At 45.1% G+C, this 27,845-nt stretch overlaps 1 protein-coding gene across 1 annotated transcript; it reads right to left on the bottom strand.

Annotated features, from left to right (window-relative positions):
- Positions 1–69: 69 nt before the first annotated feature.
- Positions 70–26,886, bottom strand: VAT1 (vesicle amine transport 1). Its single transcript, XM_072111784.1, has 6 exons — positions 26,250–26,886; positions 10,115–10,322; positions 7,817–7,987; positions 7,420–7,509; positions 6,339–6,580; positions 70–2,194 (listed from the first exon to the last, which is right to left on the bottom strand). The coding sequence occupies exons 1-6, from the start codon at positions 26,700–26,702 to the stop codon at positions 2,093–2,095; spliced, it is 1,266 nt and encodes a 421-aa protein (XP_071967885.1). The 5' UTR covers positions 26,703–26,886; the 3' UTR covers positions 70–2,092.
- Between the last annotated feature and the right edge of the window lie 959 nt (positions 26,887–27,845).

The following is a 27,845-nucleotide window of genomic DNA, read 5'->3' as shown; positions in this document are numbered from 1 at the left end:
TCCAAGGACATTGATGTAGATTCCCCGTGTGGTGAAGGAATTGCCATGTGTGTAAGAAGGACACAACGGTGCAACATAAGTGCTTTAATCATGCTGAAAGTCAAGGGTACAGAGGAAGGTGCGCACTGCTAGTTACCAAACCACATCAATCCAAAGCTGGCACACACAACGTGGAGATTTTACAAATTCAAGTTACTCTTATTGGCACCATATAGCGGAAGGTTGGCACATCGGTATGTTGGTAAACAACTGGCAGTGGTCCAGCTCAAGACCTATCCTAGTAAAACCTTAAAGGACATCTACCACCAGGATGAAAGACAATGGAGCCTAGAGCCCCTCAGGCTCATTTACATAAACCCTTATAGATACTATTCTTCATCCTGGTAGTAGATGCCCTTTAAGGAATTACACTCAAAAAAATAAAAGAAAAATAAGGCAACCAGTGAGAATCTGGGAAGATTTCCTACCGCATGGAACCAACACAACAGATCTGCTTGCCAAGGCTTTCTGGGTTTGGCACAGAAGTGAAAAATCAGAGGTCCAAGGAAAGGAGGGGATAAGCTACAGGTGTGGTGAACCTCAGTAACCAGTCCCACCAAAGGGTCTACAAGTGACCTGCTCAGAAGCCTCTCAGATACCAGAGCCTCGTTCATATTTCATATCCATAATGGAATCTCTCGACAGGACAAGTAACATACCATAAACAGCTTTGTGCAGCAGTCACAGAAAGGTCCAGTCCTCAGCCACAAGCTGAAGGTTTTTCTGGGGAGGGGAAGCTCCTGTCACCTGAGGTAGCAGTTACCTGCAAACACTTTGATAAAGCTGCTTATTTTTGAGGTCAGGTTGAAAATTTAAGTTACGAACCCCCTCCCCCCCACAAAAAAAAAACGCAGAAGGCAAAGTTCTTCTACTGAACCACTGCTTGGCAATGCCCATCACTGACCATTCCCAGCTCTGGGGACCTCAAGAAAATTACTTGCACTAATGTGACCTTCACTATACATTCACACTCAACATTAACCTGCAAAATGCAGCAGATTACAACAAAGGAAATTCCAGAAGACCTACTACACCCCAAAAACTGAACATTAAGATTTTTACTTTGCACAACTTACCCCTCTGAACTTCTATACTTAAGTTTGAATAGACCTCAACACAGGAATTGGAGGTTACCAACCATCAGGCATCTAGACTGTAGGCCGAGAGGCCAGAAGCTACTGAAGCCTAGTAGAAGGACATTGCTACAGCTTGTGCTAGAATCTAGTCTTGGAGGCAGTGACTGGAACCAAGTTGTGCTCGACAGAACAATATGGAAACTATAGTCAACTAGAAAACTTTAGGTACGGTTTATAACCCTGGTTTATCCTATTAAAAGAAGCCATGTGGTTGCCTACAAACCTTCTCTGGTGACTTCCTCAGCATCTACAATCTTGATCTACAGAATAGCCACTAGCTCACAATGGGCTCGAATAAAAATACTTTGATGTTCTCTTTCACGTTGCAAAGAAACAAAAAAAAAAAAAAAAGCAAGAAAAAGAAATGTATATAGTGGTAATGGCAGGACAAGAGGATTACATTTATTTTACCAAATGAAACAAGAACGACCACAGTTGGAACGAAGAGTTAAACAAGTTACAATATGGAGTGACCTAGAAGATGGACGGTGGAAACAAACAAAAAAAATCTAGAAAAAAAAAAAAACATTAATCCGCCCCTCGGCAAGATCACCACCCGATACCTGGAATGTAGTTGTGTAAAGACCTGAAGGGAACGCAACCAAAAATTCCCCCATCGCAAAATCCTAACTGCATTAGATTCAATCAACTCAGAAAGTCCCCGCAGCTCGGCTCGGGATTCCCTCTTGCTAAATCGTGCGCAGTTTAATAGATTTCATCAGTGAGACTTATCATAACACACACCCTGGTATATTCTATGGGCATGAAGGTTTAACCCGCCAAATGGCAAGGGAGTGGTCATACATCTTACAATAGGGCTCAGTCAGGCACTCACCCCCCCAAACACACACACATACATTAGTAGGACAGTTTTCACAATCTGCAGGGTTTGGTGCTCCTTTCTGAAGCTCATCCCTTTAATTCTCTTCCTTCTTTTCCTCTTCCTTTTGCACTTCGGGAACCAAGATGATTTTACCGATGTTTTTCTTTTCTTGCATCTGTCTCATGGCGTCACCCACCTGAAATGAACAATAGGGAGGTTAAATACCCCATATACACACACATCGATGAATCGCCTCATTGCTGGAGACCGTTCTAGGGCTTTGCTGTGCTCGGGAGAAGTCACATTCTTTCACAACCATTGTCTCCGCTATAAATCAGGCCTCGGCTCTGCTGCCAAACTGTAGTGTGTACCAGAGGCCAAGACGCAAATCCAATCCACTTGTAGGACTGACAGGAGAATGGAAACTTTATTGTAGAGCTTTAAGCTCCATTATACTGTGTGACTTATTGTCAGCAATGTACATACAATAGCTGCTAGATGCAGCATCACGACCCCCTGTGCTCTTACCAAGCCTCAGTCTCCCATCACCACATCGGCTATGGGGATTGGTGCTCAAAAATGGGCCATGCATTGGCTGGATTTAATGGACCGACCACACTGCAGTTGATGGGCCTTTGAGCATCATACTAAAGTCCCATCTTCTCTGTGAATGTTATATGACTACGGTAGTGTGGGGACTCCTTGTATCAAATCTAGTCCTGTACCAGGCATTGTGGTGGGTCCATTAAAGTTGGCAAGTCATAATCAAGCAAGAAACCAGAGACCCTTACTCATAGATCCAGGCAACGCGACTGGCAATTATATTTATTGTCCATGGCCTCCTTCCTTCCCAAAAAATTCAACATTTAAAATTATTCTAATGAATCAGTGCTCCTGGGGGTGTTACCAGATCCCCTCTGTCCTGCAGATTCACAACTGTTAGTGTGCAAGGAGATTACAGCCAAAGCTATGGCACAGAGGGGCTCTGGCAACACCCCCTGGAGCCACAGGCTCATTACCATAATTTTAAGACTTGATTATGGAATAAGATTACCACAGTCATGGTGCCTGGATCTATGAGTAATTGTCCTGGTTTATCACCATTGCTTTTATAGATTTGCTTTACAATAAAGGTAAAAATTATTTTTGTCCCATGCAAGTAAAAAGTCTTAAGCTGCAGGTGACTAGACAATTGTATGGTGTAACTAGTATTACCGCCTTATTATGGAGAATTTTAGGATGGTAGAAGTCTAACGCGCAGTAATAACAGCAGCCTGCGCGCTCCAGTGATACCGGAGACGCCTCTGTTAGCTTACATAAGACTAATAAATCCAAGTCATATTTGTGGAAGAAACCGGAATCGAACAAGTGACCTTTAATGTTGCTAGGAAACACATCACGGGAATCCTCTCTGCATAAATTGAGGCTCTTTTATCTACAGAGGAGGACGCCTGCAGCATCGTATGAGAAGCTACAGAAGTCAGAGACAATCCCACGTCTCATACACCGGGGGCCCTGTACTACAGGCCGTACACATTGTACCCTCCTAGGGTACCCGCAGAGGTCCTCTAGTCCATAGTCATTCACAGTATGGCTACTAGAGCCCAGAACCTTCCTCAGGCTGAGCAATGTAGTGTGGTCAAGGTGTAGACAGACTTACTGCCATCTCAATACAATAGGTAGAGGACGACATTTACAGTCAACTACAATGGATGAAGACGGACAACCTGAGCTGTAACAGGCGGACAGATTAAAGATCTGTCAGGCTTAGTACTTCTATGCAGTCGTCTGATACAGGATCTGCTGCTTATAGGGAATGATTCTCATAAATGGACAGGCGAACATGCTAGATATAGCCTCACATGTTAAACGCAGGCAATAGTCCTGTAAACAGGAAGCCATTTATAGGGGGTGCTGACCACAGCCGGGAGAACTCATCCTCAAGACGTCTCCATTCCAACCTAGACCAAGAAACCAGCAAAGCAGCTCACTCGTGTCCTGTATTTTCTAAATACAAAATCTGTCATTTCTAATAGTGATTAGATGAACTCCTAGTAGAGATTTCTAGCAGTCCTTCCATATTAACAAATCTGACTACAATGCAAGAATCTTAAAGGGGTTGTCTGGAGAAATGCTTGTTAATGCTTGTTAACATTGTATTTGCCCCCTGCGGAGCTCCAGATGTCCCCACCGCGGTACTTCGGAGCTATGCTCCTGTATGGAACTACTTCCAGCCGGACACATCCATCACCATATCCCAGCGCCTGGGAAGTCATTTGAGCAGAGCTTTCGTGCCCCTGTACACATACCAGGGCACGGCTGTGACTTGCCATGGTGGGGGGACAACAGGAGCACAGGGGAAGGAGAGTACATTTAACAAGCCCTTTCCAGCCCCGGCCCTAGATTTAATTTTTTTTTTTTTTATATTTAACAACTGGACAACCCCCGTTAAAAGTTAAGAAAAGTCGTCTTTGCTTGTGGGAGATTCTGGGTGGAACCAGCAAAGTTCTCATAACATGAGGGAAGTGTCCCCATAGTAAAGACATCTGGATATTGGCGTTGGTCTCTTGGAGCAGCTGCCAGATGTCAGCACAGAGGGAAGCAATAGAGATAACCGTGTCAGGGGAAGCATATAGCGAGTGCTCTGCTGCGCTTCCATTTGTTTGAAGTTTTCCAAAGGAAGTGCAACACAATGGAGACAGCACATTGACATGTCATCGTACACCCCGGCATTATATCCTATCCAAATCATGTACCAGTGGGAGACCCAAGTGTCTGACCAAAAGATTTCCCTCTATACAGAACCACCATTAGAGGGCGCTCTACACAGTGACTGGAGAGGAAGGGTGGAGGGTTCCCTCAGAGTCAAAACTTCCACCTGACTGATATTGGCGAATTATGCTTCATATTGTTAATTCAATATTACAAGCCGGGAAAACCACTTAACCCATGTTGAGGCTTTTAATTACAGTTCATAATATGACATGGCATGTGCAGGGGTTAGGAGCCTGAAGACTGACACTGTAGGGGACTGCGCCTTACATGTGACGACAGTCACAAGATCAGTGTGTGCCAAGATTGCAAATACGCTGGGAGAATAGGGGCCATTAAAGATCATAAGTCGCTTAGAGGGGTTGGTCACTACCTCAAGTTTTTTGTAACATGTGTGAGGGTTGGGGGGCAGCATTTTAGGTAATTTACCATTATACATCTGCTAATATTTCTTGATATGGGAAGTGAAGCCTCCTGTCTTACCTCCTCAGCCATAGATTCCCAACCATAAAATGGCTGCAGATTGTTCATGGACAGATCACATAACTCAATCACCCTGCCAGGACCCTATGATAGTATAGATGATTTAAGGTCCTGGAAGTTAGGCTACTTTCACACAAAGGCAATAGGCGCACTGGAGATACAGTGCAGCACATGTGTGGCACCGTTTCCCTCCGTGCGCCTATTGCAATCGTGTGGAAGTAGCCTGAGGGATACAGTGCAGCATTGTACACGAAGAGATAGGACATGCCCTATCGTTCCCTATGTTACAGCGATGTGCATCGCAATGGAGAGTGGAGGGGGTCACCACTCCTCTCCATCACAACGAACGTATGCCCACTGGGCCGTCATACGTTGGTGTGAATGTAGCCTTGGATTGAGAGAGTTGGGATGGAGGGTAATGTGACCTCTTACTGTCCATGACCAGTCTCAGTGCCTCAGGACCTTTTTAGATCAGATTGTTGTCCAAATGTACTAAATTGACTATTCTCATTTAATGTATTTGGGGGTTTTTCAGAGTAGCGCCACTAGCAAAAAATTGTAGAGTAGCTTCAGACTAGTAGCAGCCGAGGCTGGATCATCCATGGAGCCATGGATCAAAGTTACTTGACACGTTGTACTAGTTCTAGATAAACCCATGTAATAAAGTCTTCAAAAGTCGGGGAAAGAAACCCACCCACATACCAGTGGTGGTCTCTACAATCCACTCACGTTTCGGAAACACATTTTCAATACCTAAACCCCAGATAGTACAAACTGGAACCTATGCTAGCCAGCCATTGTTTATAGGTCTCTATTGTAGTTTATATGGAAAAGGCCACTTGGAGTAGTCAAGGCGATTCAATAGCAGGATGTGTGGCCGGGTGTTAAGGTAAACTTTTACTTTGTTCCGTGTTGCCAAAAAAGTGAAATATGGCAGCAGATTGGACACTCTTGCTTTGCGGAAGCGCCTTGTGCTAGGGTCATCTGTGGGGTCCCGCAGGGAGATATTTTAGCTGGGATGTTTAGAACTTGGCTATTGGCAGAGATCCAGTCACATACACTACACAATAAGGTTGGCCACTTACCTGCTCGAAAGGATATACACTGTCAATTTTTGGCTTGATCTTCCCCTGTTTGTAGAGATCCAGCAGCATAGCGACAATATCTGTAAGCATCTCAGTTTCCTCATCCAGACGGCCCAGAAGGAAGCCGCACACGGCCTTGTTGGATCCAATGAGTTGCATGGCGTTTATGCTGAACTGGTTCCACCAAGACTTGGCAAGGGCCATTATGTTCTTCTTCTGTCCAGTCAACAAGTTGGCAGCACCTGCAAGAGATCCCCATTAGTAATGACCTCTCCAATTCCATCAATTAAATGTCCTATGAACAAACTGGTGTGGACCCAATAGTCCCAAGCAGTGCACGAGCTCTGCTTCTGTCTACCTGACGGAACAGATTGACAGAATGAACATGGAAATTTTGGTTGTGGTATCACAGATACAATGGTTTGGGCTAGTTCCATCCCTTCCAGAGAAGGGCATCCTACAAAAGGGGACCCTGCATAGGTGGTAGGGTAGAGTCCTAGGACTGATCACTGGGCACATCTGGCTTTTTGTAAGGCTGGCTCCACATACCCACTGGGTATTCAGACCGCTCATTCATCTGCAGACACTAATAGCTTCTCTAAGAGGGAGTTAACATGCCACCAAGGTCTCCCACAGCACAAGTCATGCGGAAACAGAAGTGTGAAGCCTGTATCCCATCCCCTCCAGCTCTGGGCATCCAACCACCAGTGTGTGAACAAAACCTCCTATTCTTCAAGGAGAAATGCCTGTGCAGAATTCCACAATGGATATTGTGTCGCATGTTCCGCTATGTGCTGAGGGGAGGGAAAGCTTTACCACGGCTGCAACTCTGCCCCACGTTATAACTTGTGACCCCCCCCCCCCCCTTCCCATTACAATGAGGTTTAGCCTTGAGCTAGGGCACCATTGTCAGCTCCGGTCACTTACCGCTTGTGTGAACAAATAAAGATAATGGTGGGGGGAGGCGCATTGAGATTGTCAGTTTTATATGTGTATATACTGTACAATTCTATGTATGGAAAGATTAGTGCATAAAGGCAAGACCAAACATTGAGATTTTATAAGCACATTGCACACTCACCATAGATTACCAGTTTTCCCATGGGCTTCAATAAGCTGTATCCTTTACTGGTGTCAGATCCTCCCAGAGGGTCCAAGACGATGTCTACACCTAGATTTAAAGACCAATTTTTAATCTCAGTAATTCCATATATACAAGCTTTATGGTACATAAGAGGGAAGCAAAGCCACATGTCTGCACCTCATCCTCAAAATCCAACACAGCGACACGAGGACTTACAATTGCCTAGGTCATGGCGTCAGTCTCAACTAAAGAAATCCACTCCGGAATCTTTTGTTCGTTGCTACTGACATTGTAAGTCATCACCCCTTAAGCCAAATCTGGATCAGATGCTAACCAGTTCCATCCCCTGACCAGCGCAGAACCGGCCCCTGCACACATCAAGCCAGAAATTTACCTTTAGGGGAGATTTTCCGCACTTCTTCGACATAGTCGGTTGTCCTATAATCGATGGGGTGAGTGACTCCATTCTCTTTAAGTGCCTCGTGCTTGGCACCTGATGCTGTCCCAAATATTGTGACATCCTTCACGGTTTTACTTAGCTGAACGACCGCGGTGCCAACTCCACCTGACAAGATGCAAGTTACATGATCAATTGAATCATGCAGATAACAGGTTTTCAGGTTTTAGCTTCAGTAACTAGAGGTCATTACCATCAGATCAATGGGGTCTGACTACACCAATCAGCTGTGGTGGTACAGCGCCATAGAGTAGGTGAAGGCTGTGGATGGAAATGCAGCCCTCCCCCTATTCACGTCAAGAGGGCTGCAGTACCATTCATTGCCACTACACAACATGCCCGCTCTAACCAGTAAAACACCAAGTATATACCGCTCCCCCCACGTGTGCACGTTCCATCTTTATAACTTCAGCAATAGGACACGGTCACCACAGCCACAAGATTCATCTAGTAAAAAGTCACGTTGTGAAACAATAACCCTTCATAGTCGTCCATTAAGCAGAGTCTGTCCCTTCTCTGTCAGAGGTCAGTTCTCTAATAAAAGCCGCTGTTGTACTTTGTGCACAAGATTCGGATTCATTGGTTCTATAAATTCCTGGAATTTGCCTAATCCCTTTTAAGTGTGGGTGGAAAAGACATACATTGTGTATGAGAGACTGCACAGAACCAGGGTTATGCCCGCTGACAATATGAAGATGAAGGGACAGATAAAAGCTGGAGGAGGGTGCGGGATCTGTGCCATCACGGCACCTCAGCGATACGAAGCTGGAAGGGACACTACAATCTGTACAATGGGTCCTCAATATCACATCTGTGGGGGACCAACACCCGGTACCCCCATAGATCAGCTGTTCTCACAAAACAAGATGCTCCTTTCTCCATGTAGTGGTCAGACCAAGTAACTGCAGATCAGCCACTGAAAACAAAATGGCTCTTTGTCCAAGTCCGAGAACAACCAACCTGTGGGGGTGCTGTGTGACATCTGAGCATCACCAGGTCTTGTTAAACAATTCAAACTGCATTGTGAGGGGTGGGTGTCCATTGAATTGTCATGTCAAGCCTGGGGTTCTTAGAGAAGACCGGTCAGGCATAAGGCAATAGCACCCGCTGCCCAGGTGTAAGAGTGGCACCAAGGTAGGAGAATAGAACAAAGTTTGCAATTTTCTATAAAACTTATAATCTTTCTCTATAAAGCCCTTTGTGTACAATCATGATAACACGGTTTATATTCAAAGCAAACTATTTTTGCAGTGTTGAAGGGGTTGAATACATTTGCGGATACTTTGTGTTAATGGGAGTCCAGGAGAGCAAACAAAGCTAATGCAGTGCATTGTCGGAGCAGATGATGGTTGCATCTCAGTCACATGAATATCTGGAGAGAAAAACCACATGCAGATTCCAGGAGGAACCAGCAGAAATTTTGTCTTTAACAGTGGATGATAAAAAAAAAAAAAACCCATGTACAAATATAATGGATCACCATGGAGGATTCAGCTTGAAGAGAACCCGTCCTCATTTGTGACAAGTGATCCACATATTAGCAATTGATAGTGCTACTGAAGTGAAGTTTGGGGAATCTGAAGACACTCCCTTTGCAGCCTCTAAACTGGCCTAATCTCAGACAAAAATATTACTCTTCTCTGACCATTTTCACATGTCTTGAGACTGTTTTATTGGTAAACTGATGACATCTCATAAAAGGAACATTTCTTCCCCTACCTGATGGGGCAGGTGTTTAATGGGGTAAAATCTGTTGGCTTCCTGAGTGCTTTGGGTAAGAAGCCCAACATGTGAATAGAGACAGAACCCATAAAACTAAATATATCTAAAAGGTTAGCGTTACAAGGTTGCCCTGATTAGAAGGCTGTAGTCCCTTCACTTTTGTTTAAATGTCTTTGTAGTCAGATTTATTTTCTTTTCCTGTACAATTCTTGAACTTTAAAAAAAAGGAAGTACAATAATTGGACGGGAAGAGCGATCATTACATGCAGGAAAGGGAAAGGAAGCACGTTACCGCTGGCCTGGGGAAGTGATGTCACCCCTAGGAATGCTGCGTGAGGATGGCGGCTCCTGTTCTCTACTTATGTGGGTGAAAAAGACCAAATGACAATCGCACATGTCCCCGGCCGGCAGGAAACTCTAGTAATCTATTTATAAACCCACAGAAGCCGAATGTGACTACGGCCGGAGACCTCTACAATTCTAACCAGTCTTATCCCTAGACGGATGACTTACCTGCCGCCATGTGGACGAGGATGCTCTGCTTTGGTTTAAGGTTCCCAAAGTCTAATAGAACCATGTAGGCCGTGATGTAGTTTACCAGGAGGCCTGCACCTTCTTCAAAGCTCATCCCTTCAGGCATGACGTAGGTGCGATTGGCCGGCACGGTCACCAGTTCTTGCCATAAGCCGTATCTACTGAAGACCATCACCTTATCCCCAACCTACAAGAAAGAAAGCAAAGTATTAGAAGGACAAGACCGCCACAGCTATATTCCTGTATGGCTTCAATCCCATGTTAAGGCTTTTGTCTGCAATTGTTAAAGCCAAAACCAGCAGCCAATCAGAACACTTTGGCTTCAAAAACCTGAATGTGGAAACCTGGAGCACATTGTTTCATGTTCTTGCCCCTCCGTACACAGCAGGGTTACTGGATAACAGCAGACCTACACTTTGTCTGGTTTGGGTTTGAACATGGGAACAGATTCTCTTGTGTTCAGATTGTCAGGAAACCTTTACAATCTTGGCTGGTAAGCAATTACATAAAAGCTCCTTGGAAACCATATACATATAGCAATACCCCAGTCGGCACCCAATAGGCAAATTTGGGAGTTCAAAGGTCAAGTTCACACCTACATTTTTCAGGTCCTATTATGAGAAAATTAGTACAACAGCCCAGGTTTTTCTCCCACCCATATTTAGTTTCTGCTTTTCTTCACTATCAAACAGGAAGCCTAGACAGGTATGAACATGGTCCAATGCTATAGACTGCAGCATGTATGTAGGATCCAGTATGAAAACTACAGGGTCATATTCTTTCTGCGTACATAACCCTAGAAGAGTGGTAAACCTCAGATCAGCACAGGTGACACGTGGTTTATTGTTTCGTTTTTACTCTGCCGGTCGCCCTACAGATGTGGTCCAACTACCAGAATATAGCACCTAGCGGGCCTGTGCTCTCACCACACCTGGGGGTTAGCACCAGCCCCCACCCCCTACAGTCTAAATAAGAATGTGATCTAGGCCTGAGATAAAGTGAGCTACTGCACATTCATCCATATAAACAACATGTTTGCATGTCCAGACTGTCAACCAAAAGTGAACAAAGACATAGTAGATACAGAAGTGTCTAAAGCCCTGCCTCCATGTAGTAGGTGCGCACCCCCCCCCCCCATCTTACTTTCCTCTAACAATTTACCATAACACAATCTATTCTTATGCAGCGCTGCCAGCATTGACAAACCCGAAATGCAGAAGTCCAGATTTAGCATTCCTACCCCCTCCCAACCCCTTATAAAACTAACTAGGTATCAAAAACACTGACTTAATCCCACAAAATTATGCAACAATACCATATGACTTGCTCTAGATCACATGAGGAGCGCAGTCACCGGGGGAGGGAGGGAAAAAAAAAAATATGAGGAGTGCAGTCTAGTGGTGAGAGGATAGAGGGAGCATCTATGTGGGGTGGTGAGGGGGGGGGGCACATCTATGAGGAGCAAGATACACCCCCCCCCCCCCGAATATGACATCTCATGTATTTAGATGACTAAGGGTTAATGTGGTCGGCTGTGGTAGAGGAAGTCGCTCAGAGTCAGGAGTTCTGGCCAGGAAACAGATCATGGAGGCAGACAAGTCCAAGCTGAACTGCAACCAAGGAGCCCCTCCAGTGACTTCTCTATACATGTGCGAGGAAGTTTCCTGGGGTCTTAATGACTTTACATTGGTCCTACCCACAGATCAGTTCTCCCTTTATGGAGTCAGATCAAAAAGCAGTAAAGGAACCAACACAGAAGGATAAAATAATGCGCCAACAGGCAGCCCTCTAATAATTTGGGCCCATCACTGTACAGCAGCTTTATGAAATGCAGAGAGGGAGAGCAGCTAAGAGAACGACACAGGTACAGACCTGCTGGAGTGGAAGTAAGTTTTCAGCCAGTCTATTCATATCATTGCTGTTCAGTACTTGTCTGCTGCACATAGGTGCGCTGTAAGAGTCCTGGAATATTAGGTATGCTTTCTCTATAACCAACTGGCAACCAGAAAGATAGTCCTGGATTTCTAGGTCTCCCACACTATCCTGGGCAGCAGAAGGCATGTCCCAGGCCTCAGCTCCACCATTAGGCCTCAGTTTCGGTTGTGTTTGTGTGTGATTGCACCCGCCAGCTTTAGGGGTGCACACTGCAGGGAAACAGGGAAAGGGAAGTAGAATTTTTCTCTTCTACATTATAGTAAAACAGAACTAAGTGGGGTGGGGGCATAAACATGGGAATTATACTGTATTTCGTGTGAAGACTAGGGGGTGGATAAAGAGTGTGGCTTATGACACCAAGTTAAACAAACTTAACATGGCCAACAAACGTGGTAAAGTGCAGACTATGCAAACTAATAGGAAATGGGTCCATGATGATCCAATGAGCACCTCTGTATAGAAGTTCAGGTACATACAGAAGGACCTGAGTAACTAGGCCCCATCCTTTACATCTCTCCTCTGCGGAGCCCATCCGCCTGTTGCTGCACCGCATGGACCTTTTCTTCATCTTGGCAGGCTCCTAGGACATTATAGTCCTACTGAAGTGCTTAACTACTATCTACTTCCAAAAACCTGAGGGTTTCTCAAGTGGTCCTGCATTAGAGGGGAGAACATATGGCTAAAACAACTCCTCACGAGCAACAAAGTGTGAGATTTCCCATTTGCAGAACAGCGACAAAGCCAAATCTTGATTTAACATTCATCCTCCCGTGTAAACAGTTACTCTAACCTCCGTTGTAAACTCCAGTTAGGGTTACTCACGGTCACGGGGAGGAACATAACAAGCACCAGGATTAGGTCAGGCACTTGTCTCCCTGAACAAGGTAAAAATTCCAATCAGAAATCCTGGAAATTTATGAAGCGTTGGGGTTTCACCGGTGATGCCCCCTTGTAAACTAGACTAAATTTTGAGCCAGTGTCTAGGAAACACGAGCATATGGTGGCCATATTTCCCAAGCCATCTATACCAGTGATTTTGGCTGCAGCTCACTAGTGCCAAGAGTTCAAGGCGTCAACCACAATCTAGCAAAGAGACTACACCGTCCCTTTAAGGCAACAGAAGCCTCCCATCTGAAGACTGGCGCTACTTGCCATAACAAATGCACAGCCAGTATATCAGACAAGACTTTCTAAGACAAACTTGGCTCTGAACGCCAGGAACCGCGGCTTTTAATTAATATTTGGCAAAGGGGTAACAATCAGATCTCCGTCCAATCTGTAAATGAACAAGACTTCAAACAGCTCAAGGCTTGGATCTCCTCCAAAAACAAGGGGTATAAGGTTTAGATGAACGGCAACCTTGAGACACGTAAAGCCTGTAAATCTGTCTCCAGCGCGAGCCTACGATGTAGGACAATATCCAGGGCACATCTACTTGGAGCGTCAAACTAAAAGCTCAGTGTCTTCAAGTTGAGAGGTTTCTACACATGTGGATGAGCTATAGCAAGTCACTATTGCTCATTGGATGTATTTATTCCTGGTAATGCCTACATACTATGTAGGGAAGGGTCCAGTGGTCAACGTTCCTCAAATACCCAAAGGACTGAGTGCACCCAAGCTGTACCAATACCATGTGGCAAGAGGTGCAGCCCAACATCAGTCAATCCTCTATACTGTTCAGAACTGTGAAGCAGGGAGCAATCAGATTCCTGATCCTCAATAGCAAACACCCATACCAACCTCTCGCTACATTATAGTCAATTGAGAGGTCCTGGGGGTTTCAGGTGTCGGTCCCATTGACAACGCTGAATCTGACCCCAGACTAAAATTCCTGGCGTTCCACCAAGAAACAACAAAATCTTGTATTCGACGTAGATACCTCTTTTGTAACCAATAAGTTTTCATGAGTCTTAAAACTTGCTCCTTTTACATCAAGGTAGATACAATCCAGCCCCAAAAGTGTTAAGTTTTGCACGCAGACAGTATCACTGCATCTCCACACTTTCAGAAATAAAACTCGGCCAACGCGCCACTTCCTGTACGATTCTGGCAGTATAAGAGATCATTTTTCTGGGCTGAAGTCAGACAAAGCCACGGGTTACTTTCCAGAGATTTTATTCCACTGGCAAAAGTTCATCCTGAAGAAGAGTTCAGTGCGGAGCGGAAAATTAAATTAACTCGGGATGTCGACTTCTCCAGTTATAATTTAGGTTTTACAAGAGGGCTGGAAGTTCACTTACAACTCGCACTCCTTTTACCACCCAAAAACTCAAGCTTGTGTACTGGTGCAAGCAAACGTGGTATAAGGTGACCATTACTAGTGCAGTAGTTGGAGGATTACACAAAGTCATTCATTCATTGTCATTTGGTCTTCCTAACGACTATACACCCATTCAGATGCACTTGAAATTTTATATATAAAAATAAAAACCTTTGCCCGGAGGTACTAAACACACAGATCGTCTACCATCATCAGACTAAGGTTTCCTGGGCCAATTCACCATCATTCCCTAGTATGCAAGCCCAACTAGCCCAAATACAAGGTTATTTTTGCTCATCCCACCAAAGAATCCTCCGTTTCACTAGGGGAAAGTTCGATTGTGGTCTACCATATAGTACAACATGTTTACATCTACGTAGCAGTCAGATTTTCCAGGAAGAAATTTGTGGACTTTGCACTAGGCCCAAAAGACCTTCACATTTATAGCATTTGAATATCATAGCATATCAGCCCGATGTACGACACTTCCAACAGGTTAACTGTTATATTCTACACGTCCTTCTTGGATTTGCCCAAAAGTTGCCCAAACTGGGTTGATTCCTGCTTTGAAGACCAAAGACTAGTGAACAGAGCTCTGGACCCTCCTACACACAGTAACCAAAGTTTAGACCACAAGTAATTCATTTTTCCATTCCATTCTTTTAACATTATAGAATGCTGTCCATTCTATATAGAATATGGTATATTCCCATAAGGCAAAAATAACTGATGGGTGTAGACAACAGCAGATATTAGATATCCCCCCACAACGATCTACACTTCAGATTCCAGGGAATTACAATTATTGGACAGCATCCACCCGGCGCAGACCTGTTGACGTGCACAGTGCGGCTCTACAGATGGAATCTGCTTTAATGAAGCAAATAGGAGGTGGGCGTCCTGGCTTCTGGGAATGTGATTACAGAACAGAGACGGCAATAGGAAGCAATCACAAACAGACGCCGCGTAATTAATGCTACGAGATGCAGCGCCAACCCGGGGTTCTGCAGGACGGGCCTTCAATACAGCACAAAACTAATGAATCTACTACACAACAGTCATGCAGATGCTGCGCCTCTACAGACCGCGAGGAGGTGGGTACAAGCCTTTTCTCACTATATGTTTGCAGAGGCCTACCAACATCAGTACCAGGTCTTCTTACACAAGCTACCTGTGCAAACCCACCCAGAAATAGGACCTTCTGAGTTTTAAGGCTCAGGCAGATGGCCATGAAACCACAACCATGTTTATGAGCCCATTGTAAAGCATTTGTATAATATAAATTTTGAATTAATGGTTAGCACACAGATAGAGAGGGTCTACTGGAAGCCTAACCCAATGTCTAGATATCATATGACTAGGAAAGATCATTATAATAAACCGTATGTAATGTGTTAATCTCCCACCAAGGGTCTAGTTGGGACAAGGAATCACAGACCCATTCTTCCTTGGTTCAATATCTGCAAGGTAAAGCTAGCAGCCATCAAGGGGAGACTTTCCCTTCCCATTCTAGCTAATAGGAGGACTTCCACTCTGATATGCCATAGTTTGGATACCTGGTTTTTCGGAGCAAGAAATCCTCTAACGTCTCCAGTTTACAGACCGTGCCCCATTTTCCTGGGTCAAAATTTAAAAAGTGGGGGCTAGAGCTGGTTTAGTGTTGACTAATAAGCATTATACAGGGATGAGGCTTGACTAGCAGACAAAAACATTTGGAGATTAAGTGTTACCATACAATGCCAATCCCATAGACCATACAACGGAAGGAAGATCTTCCAGGGAAGCCAAACTGCTTGACTGGTCATGCAGAAGTCAGCTGGTTGGGCCAAAGTCTCAGATTGAGCAGTCGCCAAATAATTTGGTTTGTTCCTCAAAATGTGCTACACAAAACTATAAAGACTGGCAAGTAGGAAACAGCCCTTGTGCAACCATTGGGGAGACCAAAATGTGTGGAAAACAATTGACACTACAACGTGAAACCTTCTCACCACCCCCTCAGCTCTTCCCCTGCTGCTCAATTCTTTAGATTCCTTCAAGCATCCAGAGACCACAGGAACCAGACACAAGCCCCTATTGTGGAGCAGAGGATCAGGGCCTCCTCTCGCCACACAAGAAAGGTCTGAGGAGTTATTAACCTCAAGGAAAAACCAGTGAGGAGTATAGTAACTGATCCCATTCATGCAAAATGTCATATCTTCTATTAATCGGAAGGACCCATTCATACCACAGAAGTCCTGCCCTGTGAAGCAGCCCCAATACGACTAGTTGACATTTTGGATGGAAAAGACTGAAATTTCATTAAAAATTAGATAACAGACCTGCTTGAGCCACATCACTACAGCTTACACGACATGCGGAGACCATGTACGTAGTTTACAGGTTTGTAAGCATGAATGAAAGGGACTAGAGCCACTGGAATTGGCCTTCAATATTTAATAAGCCGACACTTACCCAGCTATATATAGGGCCCAACGGGCCAAAAGCCTGAGCATGAGGCCTCATTCACTATTCATAAACACTGGTTATAAGATTAGGAAAATCCACTGATGTGTAGGAGAACATGACATGAGCATCAGCTCATTGGAAGAAGCTACTCGCTATTCATGGATTCTCGTTTAGGAGTTCTGCAAACTCTTGAGCAAATAGTGAGGAATTAAACCATGTATGTCACCAATTCTGCGCTCCGCAGAACATCCTCAAACAGTAATCCAACTTCCAATAAAAAAACCAGGACAATGGTCGGATTAAGCAGCAAGACTTCAGCCATTCTCTAGTAACATACAGTCATCCATCTGTGGGTAGCACTAACCTTCTGTAGCCGAGCGGCAAGATGGGAAGCTCCTTTAGTATTGATGGGTGATCAACAGAGTTTACGGGAGAGGTTTTAGTGCACATCAGAAATGCGGATCTGTGGAAGAACCTCTCACAGGGTCCTACCTGTTGCACATCCTTGGGTTGCACATCCTTGTCCAGAGAAGTGGTGCCGGGAAACACTCAAAATGACAGATCACTAAAAAGCCTCAAAACCAAAGTCTAGAAAGTTTCCTATACAAAGGGATATATCTTTGTGAGCGACATGGGACTTGGACCATGAAATTTTCATGGATTTACAGTTATCACCCCACAATACACCCCGAAACAATCTTCTGGCAAATCCAAGTCTTCTGTAAACCAAGTTCTTGGAGTCTGGAGGAAGTCACCTGGAAAGACTACTGAAGGGAAGCGGGAGATACAACACCTAGGAGGTTGGATGCTACATGGCATGGACCCCGGCTCTTCGGAAACTATGAGGGGTAGTTGATCAGGGATTTACAACCCATGTATATTAGTGGGATTATAGAACGTCTGAACCAATTTAGATACAAGCTATAAGAAAGATTGACTACTACAGTTTTACTTGGTACTGATATGAGTATCATCAATGCAGTTCTCTCAAAGCTGCAACCAGTTTCACAAAGTACAATTTTTGACGTAGCATTTGCTGTGTGTTAGACCTATCCATGAGCAATTATAGCATCCATAAGCTGGGAGGACATCAATAGGTCATTATAGGGACAACTTACATTTTTGCTTACAACTGGGCATCCCACTGTATATTGGAGTGAAATAGCTGTGACCGGGTTAGATACTGCAGTCAGACACCTCTGTAGGCACCCAGCTCTTTGGTTATGATCTTAAACCCCCCCCCCCTCCACCCCCCATTTGCAATAAAGGTAGCCAGAAACAAAAACACATGCAAGCAGAAGACAAAAACTTATGACAAACCCATTTGAGATGAACTGTTTCTCATATTCAGCTTTCTAAAAGACAAACAATCCCAGAGAGCCGAGATGAGTTCTGTAAGACGTCCCGGACACATTTAACCATTTAGTCTGCAGGCTCCACTTCTCAGCCCAGAATCTGCCAGTAACCATTCAAAACTCCATGGTAGGTAGCAGTCCTGGAGATCTGTGTAACCATACCTGTGTGAGTTGCAAATTATATATTTCAGGATTGTAGCTGGACTGGGAGCACTCTTCGCTGTACTGCAGCACAGCCTCCCCCACCATGCTGTACTTTAGCAGTTACTCAATGGGGAGAGGCTATGCCGTGTTCAGTGAGGAGGTCTCACACCAAGTCCAGCTACAACCTGGAATACAAATTTTTCCACAGTCCTGATGCAACTAACACACATGGGTAGGGGTTCTGGAGATTTGTGTAACCTTTTCCACAATTCTGTTTCCTTCCTGGCTACTATACACCCATTACATCCTTCATCTCATTGAGATTTTTGCCATTGTAAATCCATCCAAAAGAGGCGACAAATCTCTGATCTGATCCTCGCGCTGCCGGCGTCTCACTGAATAGATCTCATTTCATCATCCTGTCTAAAATTACCTTTATGTTTGCTGCCAAGATGACAGCTTGCCAAGGTAATTGGCTTTAGTCACCGTGGAAACAAGGTTATTTTCCCAGAATGCCCTGCTGGTTGAATCACAGCATTGGATAATAGAGGCAGGGTGACCGATTTTGGGGGGTGTGGGCGGGCAGGCGGTAGCCGGGTAAGAGTAAGGAATAAGGGGTTCTCATTTTGAAAGCAGTCATTTTATTACGTTGTAGAGAAACATGTACACTATTCTTTTCAAGGTCAACTCAAACGGGATCGGCCTTTTTGTAATGTACGGGGGGAATATTAGGCAATTTACCAATATACTAAATCAACTAATGGCAATATATTTATATAGTGCGCACAGATTATGCAGCGCTGCACAGAGCTTGCCAAATCAGTCCCTGTCCCCATGGGGCTCACAATCTAATCAACCTATCAGTCTGTTTTGGAGTGTGGGAGGAAACTGGAGGACCCAGAGGAAACCCACAAACACTGAGTGAATAGCACCTTCAATGTCTATGAGGAAAGTGTCCCTCACCCCCAGAAGTCTCTGCATCTTTAACACTGGTTCGCCCTTTCCTTGTGGCCTTGGCACTGAATAGTGGTAGAAATACCTGTTCACATCCTCCCACTGGTAAGTGGCACTGTGCCAACACTGAATAGTCAGAGAGCTCAATCGGGTTTCCTTATACTAAAAGGAGGTCAAGTAAATCAACCTGAATAACATGCGACAACCTTGTCATAGGCAAGACAGACACCGCCCAAAATAATCCCAATGTGTAGTGGTAGGAAAGTAGCATCACAGGAGACCACTGGGGGCATAGACATTTTTGAAAACTGCTGTTATACAGCAGTACAAATATCCCTATATTGTTCACCCCCATGCCTGTAATGTTCCATGGTCTGTTTGTAAAGTTGACTCACCATTTATCCATATTCATGTTCTTCTTCTTGTTCTTTTTCTACATCTAAGCCAATTTAGCTCTGCTACATCTTTCCTCACTCAGGAAGGAGAGAGACTCTGGCTGATTAACATCCAGCATTTCCCCCTCCTAAGGAATTCTCTTCAGCAAGACTGGAGGCACGGCGGAGCTGGAACATGAATATGGTGAACTCAGCTCAAAGGTCAATAATCAAACTCACATGGGGACATTTGCATAGATGGCGGGTCAACTTCATGAACAGACATTTCAGGCATGGGGAGAACAATCTAGGGATAGTTGTACTGCTGTATTATAGCACTTTTCAAAGATCTACAAGTTAGTTTAACAGAGTTTCCCTTTCGAGAACTCCAGTAATCAGCAGTAGAAAACCTTACACGTTAGGTGAATGTACATTGTGCCTGCATTTTGAAACTATGGTGTGGTATAGATTTACAACACTAGTTTCAGCTTTTTTATGGATGAAATATGGCTTTTATTGTAGATTTTTGGCTTGTAGATTTGTGAAAAATTGCAAGAGGGAGAAACACGACCTAGTTTCTCAATTTCAAAGCTTAATTAATTTTTTTTTTTACTTTTTTGGATGCTATGACCATTTAGCACCAATTTTTTGGGACATACCTCAAACAGTGATTAGAGACTGTTTTCAATAAAATTGTCCCACAGATGGGGCAAAAACTACACTCTTCTGCCTTGGTGTAAAGATTTGGATTCACGTGTACAGAGTGGATGTACAGAGTTCATTACGGTGGGAGTAGATGGGGCACACGTGAGACATGGGAAGACCTCACCCTTAGGCTTTCTGAAATACCCAAGACTTCCAGTGACTGCTTGGAATAAAGCCGTGTCAGCCTACAGCAATATCTTACAAGATGTGCACATGACAATAAGACGCAGCAGGTTACTAGCTGACCCGCAGGTGCCGAGCAAGCCCCCAGCTGCAGCAGATGACAGGCGTCTACTACCAAACCCCAGGGGTTCTCCACACTGACAATACTCTTTGTTTGCGGTGCCTGTGCATAGCCGGCATGTGGTCATCCCAAAGCATCCGTAAATAGCAGGTTATAAACAGAAAATATCTAGTTTAGTCATTTCAAGGTAAAACTCCCGAGTTACACTACAGACATCAGATCTCAGGCATCGTAGGATTTCCCAAATGACCAACTAAACTCCCTGTTAGGGGAAAAATGATCGGTCCCTGAAGTCTCCCATCAGTAAACTATAGTCTGGAAATAAAATATCTGAGTCTCATAGCAATGGCCCCGACAATACTTTGTAGATTCACTACATCATGGGGCAGAACAATCAAAAGTGTCGCAAAGTAAAACCTGCATAGCCACGCCCCATAAAAGGTTGTGACCTTGGAAAATGAAAAGGGGACGTGGCTTTGTAGGAAAGTTGGTGCCAAGTGTCTAGAAACTGACATCTGTTGTAATTTTCACCAAAAACTCATCATTTGTCAAACTTAAAATTTGGTGTTTTGGTGTATCAGCCCCATTGTGTGCGTCAGTTGTTGGTATAAACACTTGACAACCCTTTGTGAGCCCCTGAGAGCTGTACCCCACTTAAAGGAAATCATGATCCAGATGATGGATTATAAACCAAGTACACTTACATGCTGGTGTGGTCCCCTTTATCAGGATCTGCCTTTCTAAAAATATGCTTTAGAAATTATGCAAATTGAGTCGGAGGAGCTCCAGGCTCCATAAACTTCTATGGAGCGTGGAACCCCTCAGGCTCATTTGCATCATTTTCTGGAGCCTTTTTTCAGAAAAAAAAAAGCCTAAAAAGCTAAAAGGAGAGTGGATCCTGACAAGGGGGCACACATCAGAATGTAAGCACTTTCCTCCATCACATCAGTCGGAAAGCCATCTAGGTGGCAGGATGGGCACTGAGTAATACAGCAGCTGCACTTTTACATCAACTGGCGTCCAGGTCTTCAGCACCAGTACCACATCAGAACCACTGGTGAAAGCTTTTAGAATGAGGTTATGTCCTGTGAACCCCTTTGTCATGGTTGGGGTTGCACATATCAGCCTCAACATTCAGTAGGATGTTCAGCCAACCCAATTATGTGGATAATTAATGACCTCTTGCAGATGATTCTTGTCCATACCCAATATTGATCTGCCATTTCCACCAATCTCCAAGTTCGGTAGACCATGGAAAACCAAGGGAATCCGTAACCACCATCTATCTGAACTATTATGTTCCGTAGTCTATGTCCACTCCCATTTATATTCTAGCAGCTCCCTCCATGCTAAAAGTTGACTTTAGAAATATGCAAATGAGGGGGAAGTGCTTTGAGTCCTGCGGTGCTCTGCTAACGCCCCAAAGCACTTCAGCCTCATGTACATATTTTTAAAGGGAAGTTTTACCACGGAAGGAGTAGCTGGACAATAGAAAAACAAAAAGGCATGAGTAGCGTGTGGGCATAGCACTATACAACACAGGTGCCCGATTCCCTTTAAGCAAATCAACTAGAAGTTGGCAAAATACCGAAATGCCCTGGTCAGCCAGCTCTCTAAAGGAAATTACCACCAGGATGAAGGATGTAAATCATGAACACAGGTGTGTGCCCCCTCTGGCATCATATGCTCTTTCTAGCTTTTTTTCTTTTTAATTCAATTATGCAAATGAACCTGAGAGGCTTCGGGCTAGATTAACAGCTATGGAGACTGAAAAATTATGCAAATGAGCCCAAGGGGCTTCAATCTTTTTTAAAAAGCAGGGAATAAGAAGTGTGCCATAGGGGACACACCAGTATGTCAGTGTGCTTGGTTTACAATCTTTCATCCTGGTGCTTGATGTCCTTTAAGTACCATCTGCAAAACAATTTTCGTAGTTTCCCCAGATGTCAGGAACAGCTGGGGAAGATCTTGGAGCACTATTCACAGGATTGCAGATTCCATAACATCTTGTGAGTGTTAGTGGTGGCTCACATGATCAGTAATTCCACAATGACTTGACGTAGAGTTTAATCCGCTCCGTAGCTGCACAATCACCTGATCACATGGAGAGGATGGTCCCCCCCACATGCATTATACTGTAGTGTGAGGGGGAGGTGGGTTTGGATAGTGACAGGACAAGGTGCGCTGTGTGAGGACTGTACGGAGGTCTTTATTTAGTGCATTTGAAGTGGTAAAATTGCAGAATTACGCAGAACCACGAAGGAGTACACGGGCCGGCAGATCCTAATGATCCTACATGAAGCAGGGATGTGGGTTACACCTGCTGAGAGATGACAGGAGCGAGCGCTCTCCATGTATAATTGCTCCGCGCTTCTAGAATAAACATGACAGCAGCCGAAGGTTTACAGGGAACGGCTTTGTAGTATATGAGGGAGGAACAGTTCTGACAGTGAGGCTATAACAACCCTATAGAAACCGCTGTCATTTATCAGTGCAGAGAATGGGCCTCATACATCAGTCTGTATAATATAGGGGAAGTTATATCCTAACATACAAGGCAAGAGACGTACACCAGGGATTCCCAAAAATATTCATATACACAAGGTATTTTTTAAGTGCCCGAGGGGTGAAATCCTTTAGAATGGTCACAATGGAGAAAAGATGCCACCACACACCAGAGAGAAGCTTGTGACGTCAATGAAAAGGGGATTGTGCATGTCCTTTACCAGACTATCCCCCCCCCCCCCCCCCACACACACACTTGCCTAATCTTCCACCTAACAGACAAGTATGCCACATAATATGGTGGATATTACCAGAAGTTATGACCACACCATGGCAGACAGTGTTAGGTAGTTGTCCAGGAGATATGTGTAACCATAGCTTTGTGTGAGTAGCAGCAGGACTAAAAAAATGCATTTATATTCTAGGATTGTAGCAGGACTTAGAACTTTTACACATAACAACTCTCGATTAGATATAACAGCTGTGGAGCAGTTTGAAAAGACACCCGCATTACACAAGTACAGCTACAATCCAGTCCTGCTGCTACCAACACAAAGTTATGGTTAGACAGACCTCCAGGGCCAACGCCCAAGCCTGTAGTAAGGTCAAAACTGCTGGTAAGCTCCATTTAACACCTTAAGCCCATGGACATCTATACAGTATACATCAGTGCAGGAGTTTTTGTAAAGTAAAAATTGCTGTGTATCATGGTTATACAAGAAGGAATGGGATCTGGGAAAACACTTAATGCACATACATCGGATCTATCAGCCCATACAAGCCTCATACTTAATAGAAAGTTATGTGCATTAAACTACATTTGAGTGTGTACAAGGATGATCTTATTCCTCCATAGTGTGGGTGGTCTGCCAATCCCCTGGGAGGTTAGAGCAGGGGATATTACCTCTACAACAAGAATATGCTCATATTCTTATCACACAATATGAAGCAATGACTACATTTTGTTTCATTTCCATGGACGGCATGTGCTGGAGCCCAGACCCCCGGCAGAGAGCGTCTGACACTAGAGAATGAGGTTATTGACATTTCCCACCGCTCTTTGTATCAATCCTCATTATCAGCCGCTACTGACTAACACACGGCTACAGTCACTTCATCAATTCCTGCTCGGGGTTAATAGAAGAGACCTATTCTTACACATCACATCCATTAGCCAGCGGGTTACAGAGCCTGGCCGGGTGCGGCCATGAGGACCACAGATCTGAAATATGGCCTCCAGCCGCCCCCAACACTGCCTGTTGTGGTGTTGGAAGGGGGATTATATAATTATACAGAATGGAGAGCAGATTAAACCTCAATCCTGTGACCACAGGAAAATTAGAGAACATCTGAAATTCTTACAGGAGACGACAGCTCCACACCCACATTCACACCGGGGAGACGTATATCACTTCCAGATGCCAAGAAGGCTGATCTGCAACCTGTAGCCTCTATCCATGAAGGAGTGCACACTCAGACACCAGGACATGGGGAGACTGTAGGGACCAATGACGCCCCAAGACCCCAGGGGGGGGGGGGGGGGGGGGAGTACTGCAGGGTTACACTATAGATCAGCATCCAGGTCTCAGCTTATGTCAGGAAAAAAAAAAAAAAGGAGTTGTCCAGCCCTTTGTGTTACACGGCTGATTTCTTCAAAAACTGCTCCACGCCTGACCAGGGGTAGTGGTGGTACTGCAGCTTTGCTGTATAGAGATGTATGGATCTTGCTTGCAATTTCACCACTACCCACTGTCAGGAGAAGAACAGTTTTTTTTAAAGAAAGCCGGACAACCCCTTTAAGACCGGCTCCAAAGTCCTCCAATGGTCATAATGGGCCAATCTCTGTTCTAGGGGTTGATAACTGAGAAGGCTTTTAGCGTGGCAACTAAATGACATCCTGTGGGCTGCACTACTGCTCTGGTGGTCCAGAGATAAGTCATAAGGCCATACACACACCACCCCTGCCCATTATCAATGCACAACAAGGCGCAGACCAGTAGGGACCATCAGTGACTCGGGTAATTGACATTCAAATATTCTTAAAAGGGGGAAAAAAAAAAAAATAATAATATAGAAGTGTACACTGAAACAACAAGGACCCATAAATATAGTGCATCATTCGTGCTGCTAGCTTTCATATGGGGAGAGACCTTATGCCCCCCTGAGTTGGGTGTGACCACGCCCTATGCACCTCCAGTTACGCCCCTGTATTAAATACTACAAGATTTGTCCACAATTCCTGGATCTCTTGACATTGGATACACCTTCCTGACCTGATGCCATCTGCAATAAGGCACCCATCACACACACACACAGCACTGACAATGCAGTCCTGGGTGTGGTCCTCAGACAATACACACTTCCTTCAAGGAGTGGGGAAAAGCCACAAGAAAAACCCAACACCTCCAGCCTTATAGTCTCTAAACTCCTCCATCCCAAATCATTAATCAGAAACAATCAATGGAGCTCCGCTCATTTACCAAGGATGTATTTATGATCAATTATCCATAGACAACCCGAAGGGGCGCCCTCTGCTGGGAGGCAAAGCTACAACAGGCACAAATCTAAGCCTTTAGATATATACAGGACTAAATATTCTACATAGACTGTTCAGGTGATGGATATGACACGTGTATACACCACTATTACACAGCTTACTAATTGGGAAGAGGGAATTACCAGAGACACTAATACACCCAAAAATAGCCTCACCCCCTGTAACAGCTGTTATAGTCACACCCAGAAAGTAGGGACCAGACCGGGAAAAAAGGGTTAACTTTTAAATGCCTGTCAGATGTAACTACCCTGCCATCACCAGGCGGAATGAATGTTCACTTCTTACCCCATAGTAGTAATTATGGAGAGGTCACACCCATACAGCTAATTAGAAGGTTAAATACTTCAAAATAGCCAAATTCTATGTAGTGATGAGCAGAAAACTAAATTATTAACTCATCGTAGGATATAAAGGGCATCAGATAGTATAGGGGTAGTGTGGTTATTACCCCCCACCCTTGTGGGTCACACCCATCACCGGGCAGAAAGCGCAGGGTTAATGGAAGCAGATGAATGGCACAGCTACACAGGGCGTGACAATACACCATACACAATGGGGGTAGTAGTAGTAGCCTGGCATGGCCCCATCGCCCTGGCACAGGGCACACCCAGCTGTCAGGACAGGGATGTCACTCACCTGCCGCTCGGTCACCCCTTCTCCCAGCTCCTCCACGATGCCCGCACACTCCATGCCCAGGGAGACTGGCATGGAGGGAAGGCGGTCGGACACCCCTTGTCGGGCCAGCAGGTCGGAGAAGTTGAGTCCGCAGGCTCTGACCCGGATCAGCAGCTCTCCGGCTTTGGGCTTGGGCTGCCCCTTCTTGGTCTGGAGCTTGACCTTATCATAGCCGCCGTGTCCGGACAGCACCAGGGACTTGTATGTGACCTCCGGCTGCGGGGGCTCTGCCGGGGCTGCCGCTGCCTCCTCTGCCGCCGCCGCTGGCTTCTCCTCCTGCTCCGGAGCCGCCGCTGCCTCAGCCTCTTCCTTCTTGGGCTCCTCCGCTGGGGCTGCAGGTTTCTCGTCCTGCGGCTTCTGCTCCTCCTGCGGCTTCTGTGGCTGGGCAGGGGCCGCTTCTTCTCCCGCAGACATGCTGGCTGGCTGGTGGGATGGAGGCTCGCAGTGTTCTTCTCCCGGAGACAGGGGCAGCACAATGATAGCCAAGTGGCGGGGAGTGTCCGGCTCTCAGCTCAGGAGACGGGGAGGAGAGGAGGGGCCGCCCGAGCGCTGCGCTTTATACCGCCCGGTTAAAGGGCCAGCACGGAGGATGTGGGAAGCAGTTTCCCATAGCAACCAATCAGAGTCCAGCTCTCAACTGTGGACGGCCGGTTCGGAATTGAAAGACGCGAAGTGATTGGATGTTAGGAGTAACCGCCTTATGTTGTGTCTGAGGAGAATTTTACTGGATTTACTCCTGTCACAACAAAGTCACAATAAAGTCACACACATGTCACAATAAAGTCATACACAAGTCACATACATGTCACTAACATGTCACACACATGCCCACTAATATGCTGAGGTGCAGGAGCGGTACACCAGTTGCCTGACAACCAAGTGCCAAATTGCACATTTTTGGAAAATTGTCCAATTTTGACGTGATTTCGGTCTTAGTGCTATCCGAGAATCTATTTTTGAAGTCCTAGTAGCATCCGTGTTGTTTCAGATTTTGGCCTCATTCAGACGGATGTGTCGGTTACGCATCACCAAAAAAAAGTTTCCGCTTGCTGTACGTGTTCATATGGCACTTGTCAATAAGTCCAAAATGTACAAAGAAAACGGACACAAAACAGAACACGAAGATATGGATTTTTTTGGAGCCATTACGGGAGATTTATCAGGACTTGTATGTCAGTTTTCTGGTGTACAAAGCCTGAAATAATTGCAATGCCTTGCTCGCTGCCAGTAATTGCGATGATTGTTATCCCTTTTATACATAATAAGATTATATCCACCTTCCCACATTCCTCGAATGTCTTTTTTTTGGGATGTCAGTGTCCTGCCCCAGGTGGCGCAGGGTGTGTCGTCACTGCTCCACCAGAGCCAGGACACTAATGTTCTATGCACCCTGTGGTCTACTGGCTAACACCCAGTTCTCAGGGCAGGTCCTGGAACCAGACATATTGGGGCACATTTACTTACCCGTCCCGTCGCGATCCCTGATCTGGAATGTCCGACGAGGATTTGGAGCTGCCGTGACTAACTAAGATCGTGCGTCCAATTTCCTGCATGTGT

The sequence above is a fragment of the Engystomops pustulosus genome, chromosome 6 (assembly GCF_040894005.1).
Source record: "Engystomops pustulosus chromosome 6, aEngPut4.maternal, whole genome shotgun sequence".
Lineage (NCBI taxonomy): Eukaryota > Metazoa > Chordata > Amphibia > Anura > Leptodactylidae > Engystomops > Engystomops pustulosus.
The sequence above is the reverse complement of the archived record's forward strand: the minus strand, read 5'-3'. Positions and strand labels throughout refer to the sequence as shown.

Coding starts and splice junctions, on each gene's coding strand:
- VAT1 (XM_072111784.1), bottom strand. CDS start 26,702: ATGTCTGCGGGAGAAGAAGCGGCCCCTGCCCAGCCACAGAAGCCGCAG. Junction 10,323..26,249: donor AAGGGGTGACCGAGCGGCAG/GTGAGTGACATC, acceptor TCTTTCTTGTAG/GTTGGGGATAAGGTGATGGT. Junction 2,195..6,338: donor GTGTATATCCTTTCGAGCAG/GTAAGTGGCCAA, acceptor TGTTCATTTCAG/GTGGGTGACGCCATGAGACA.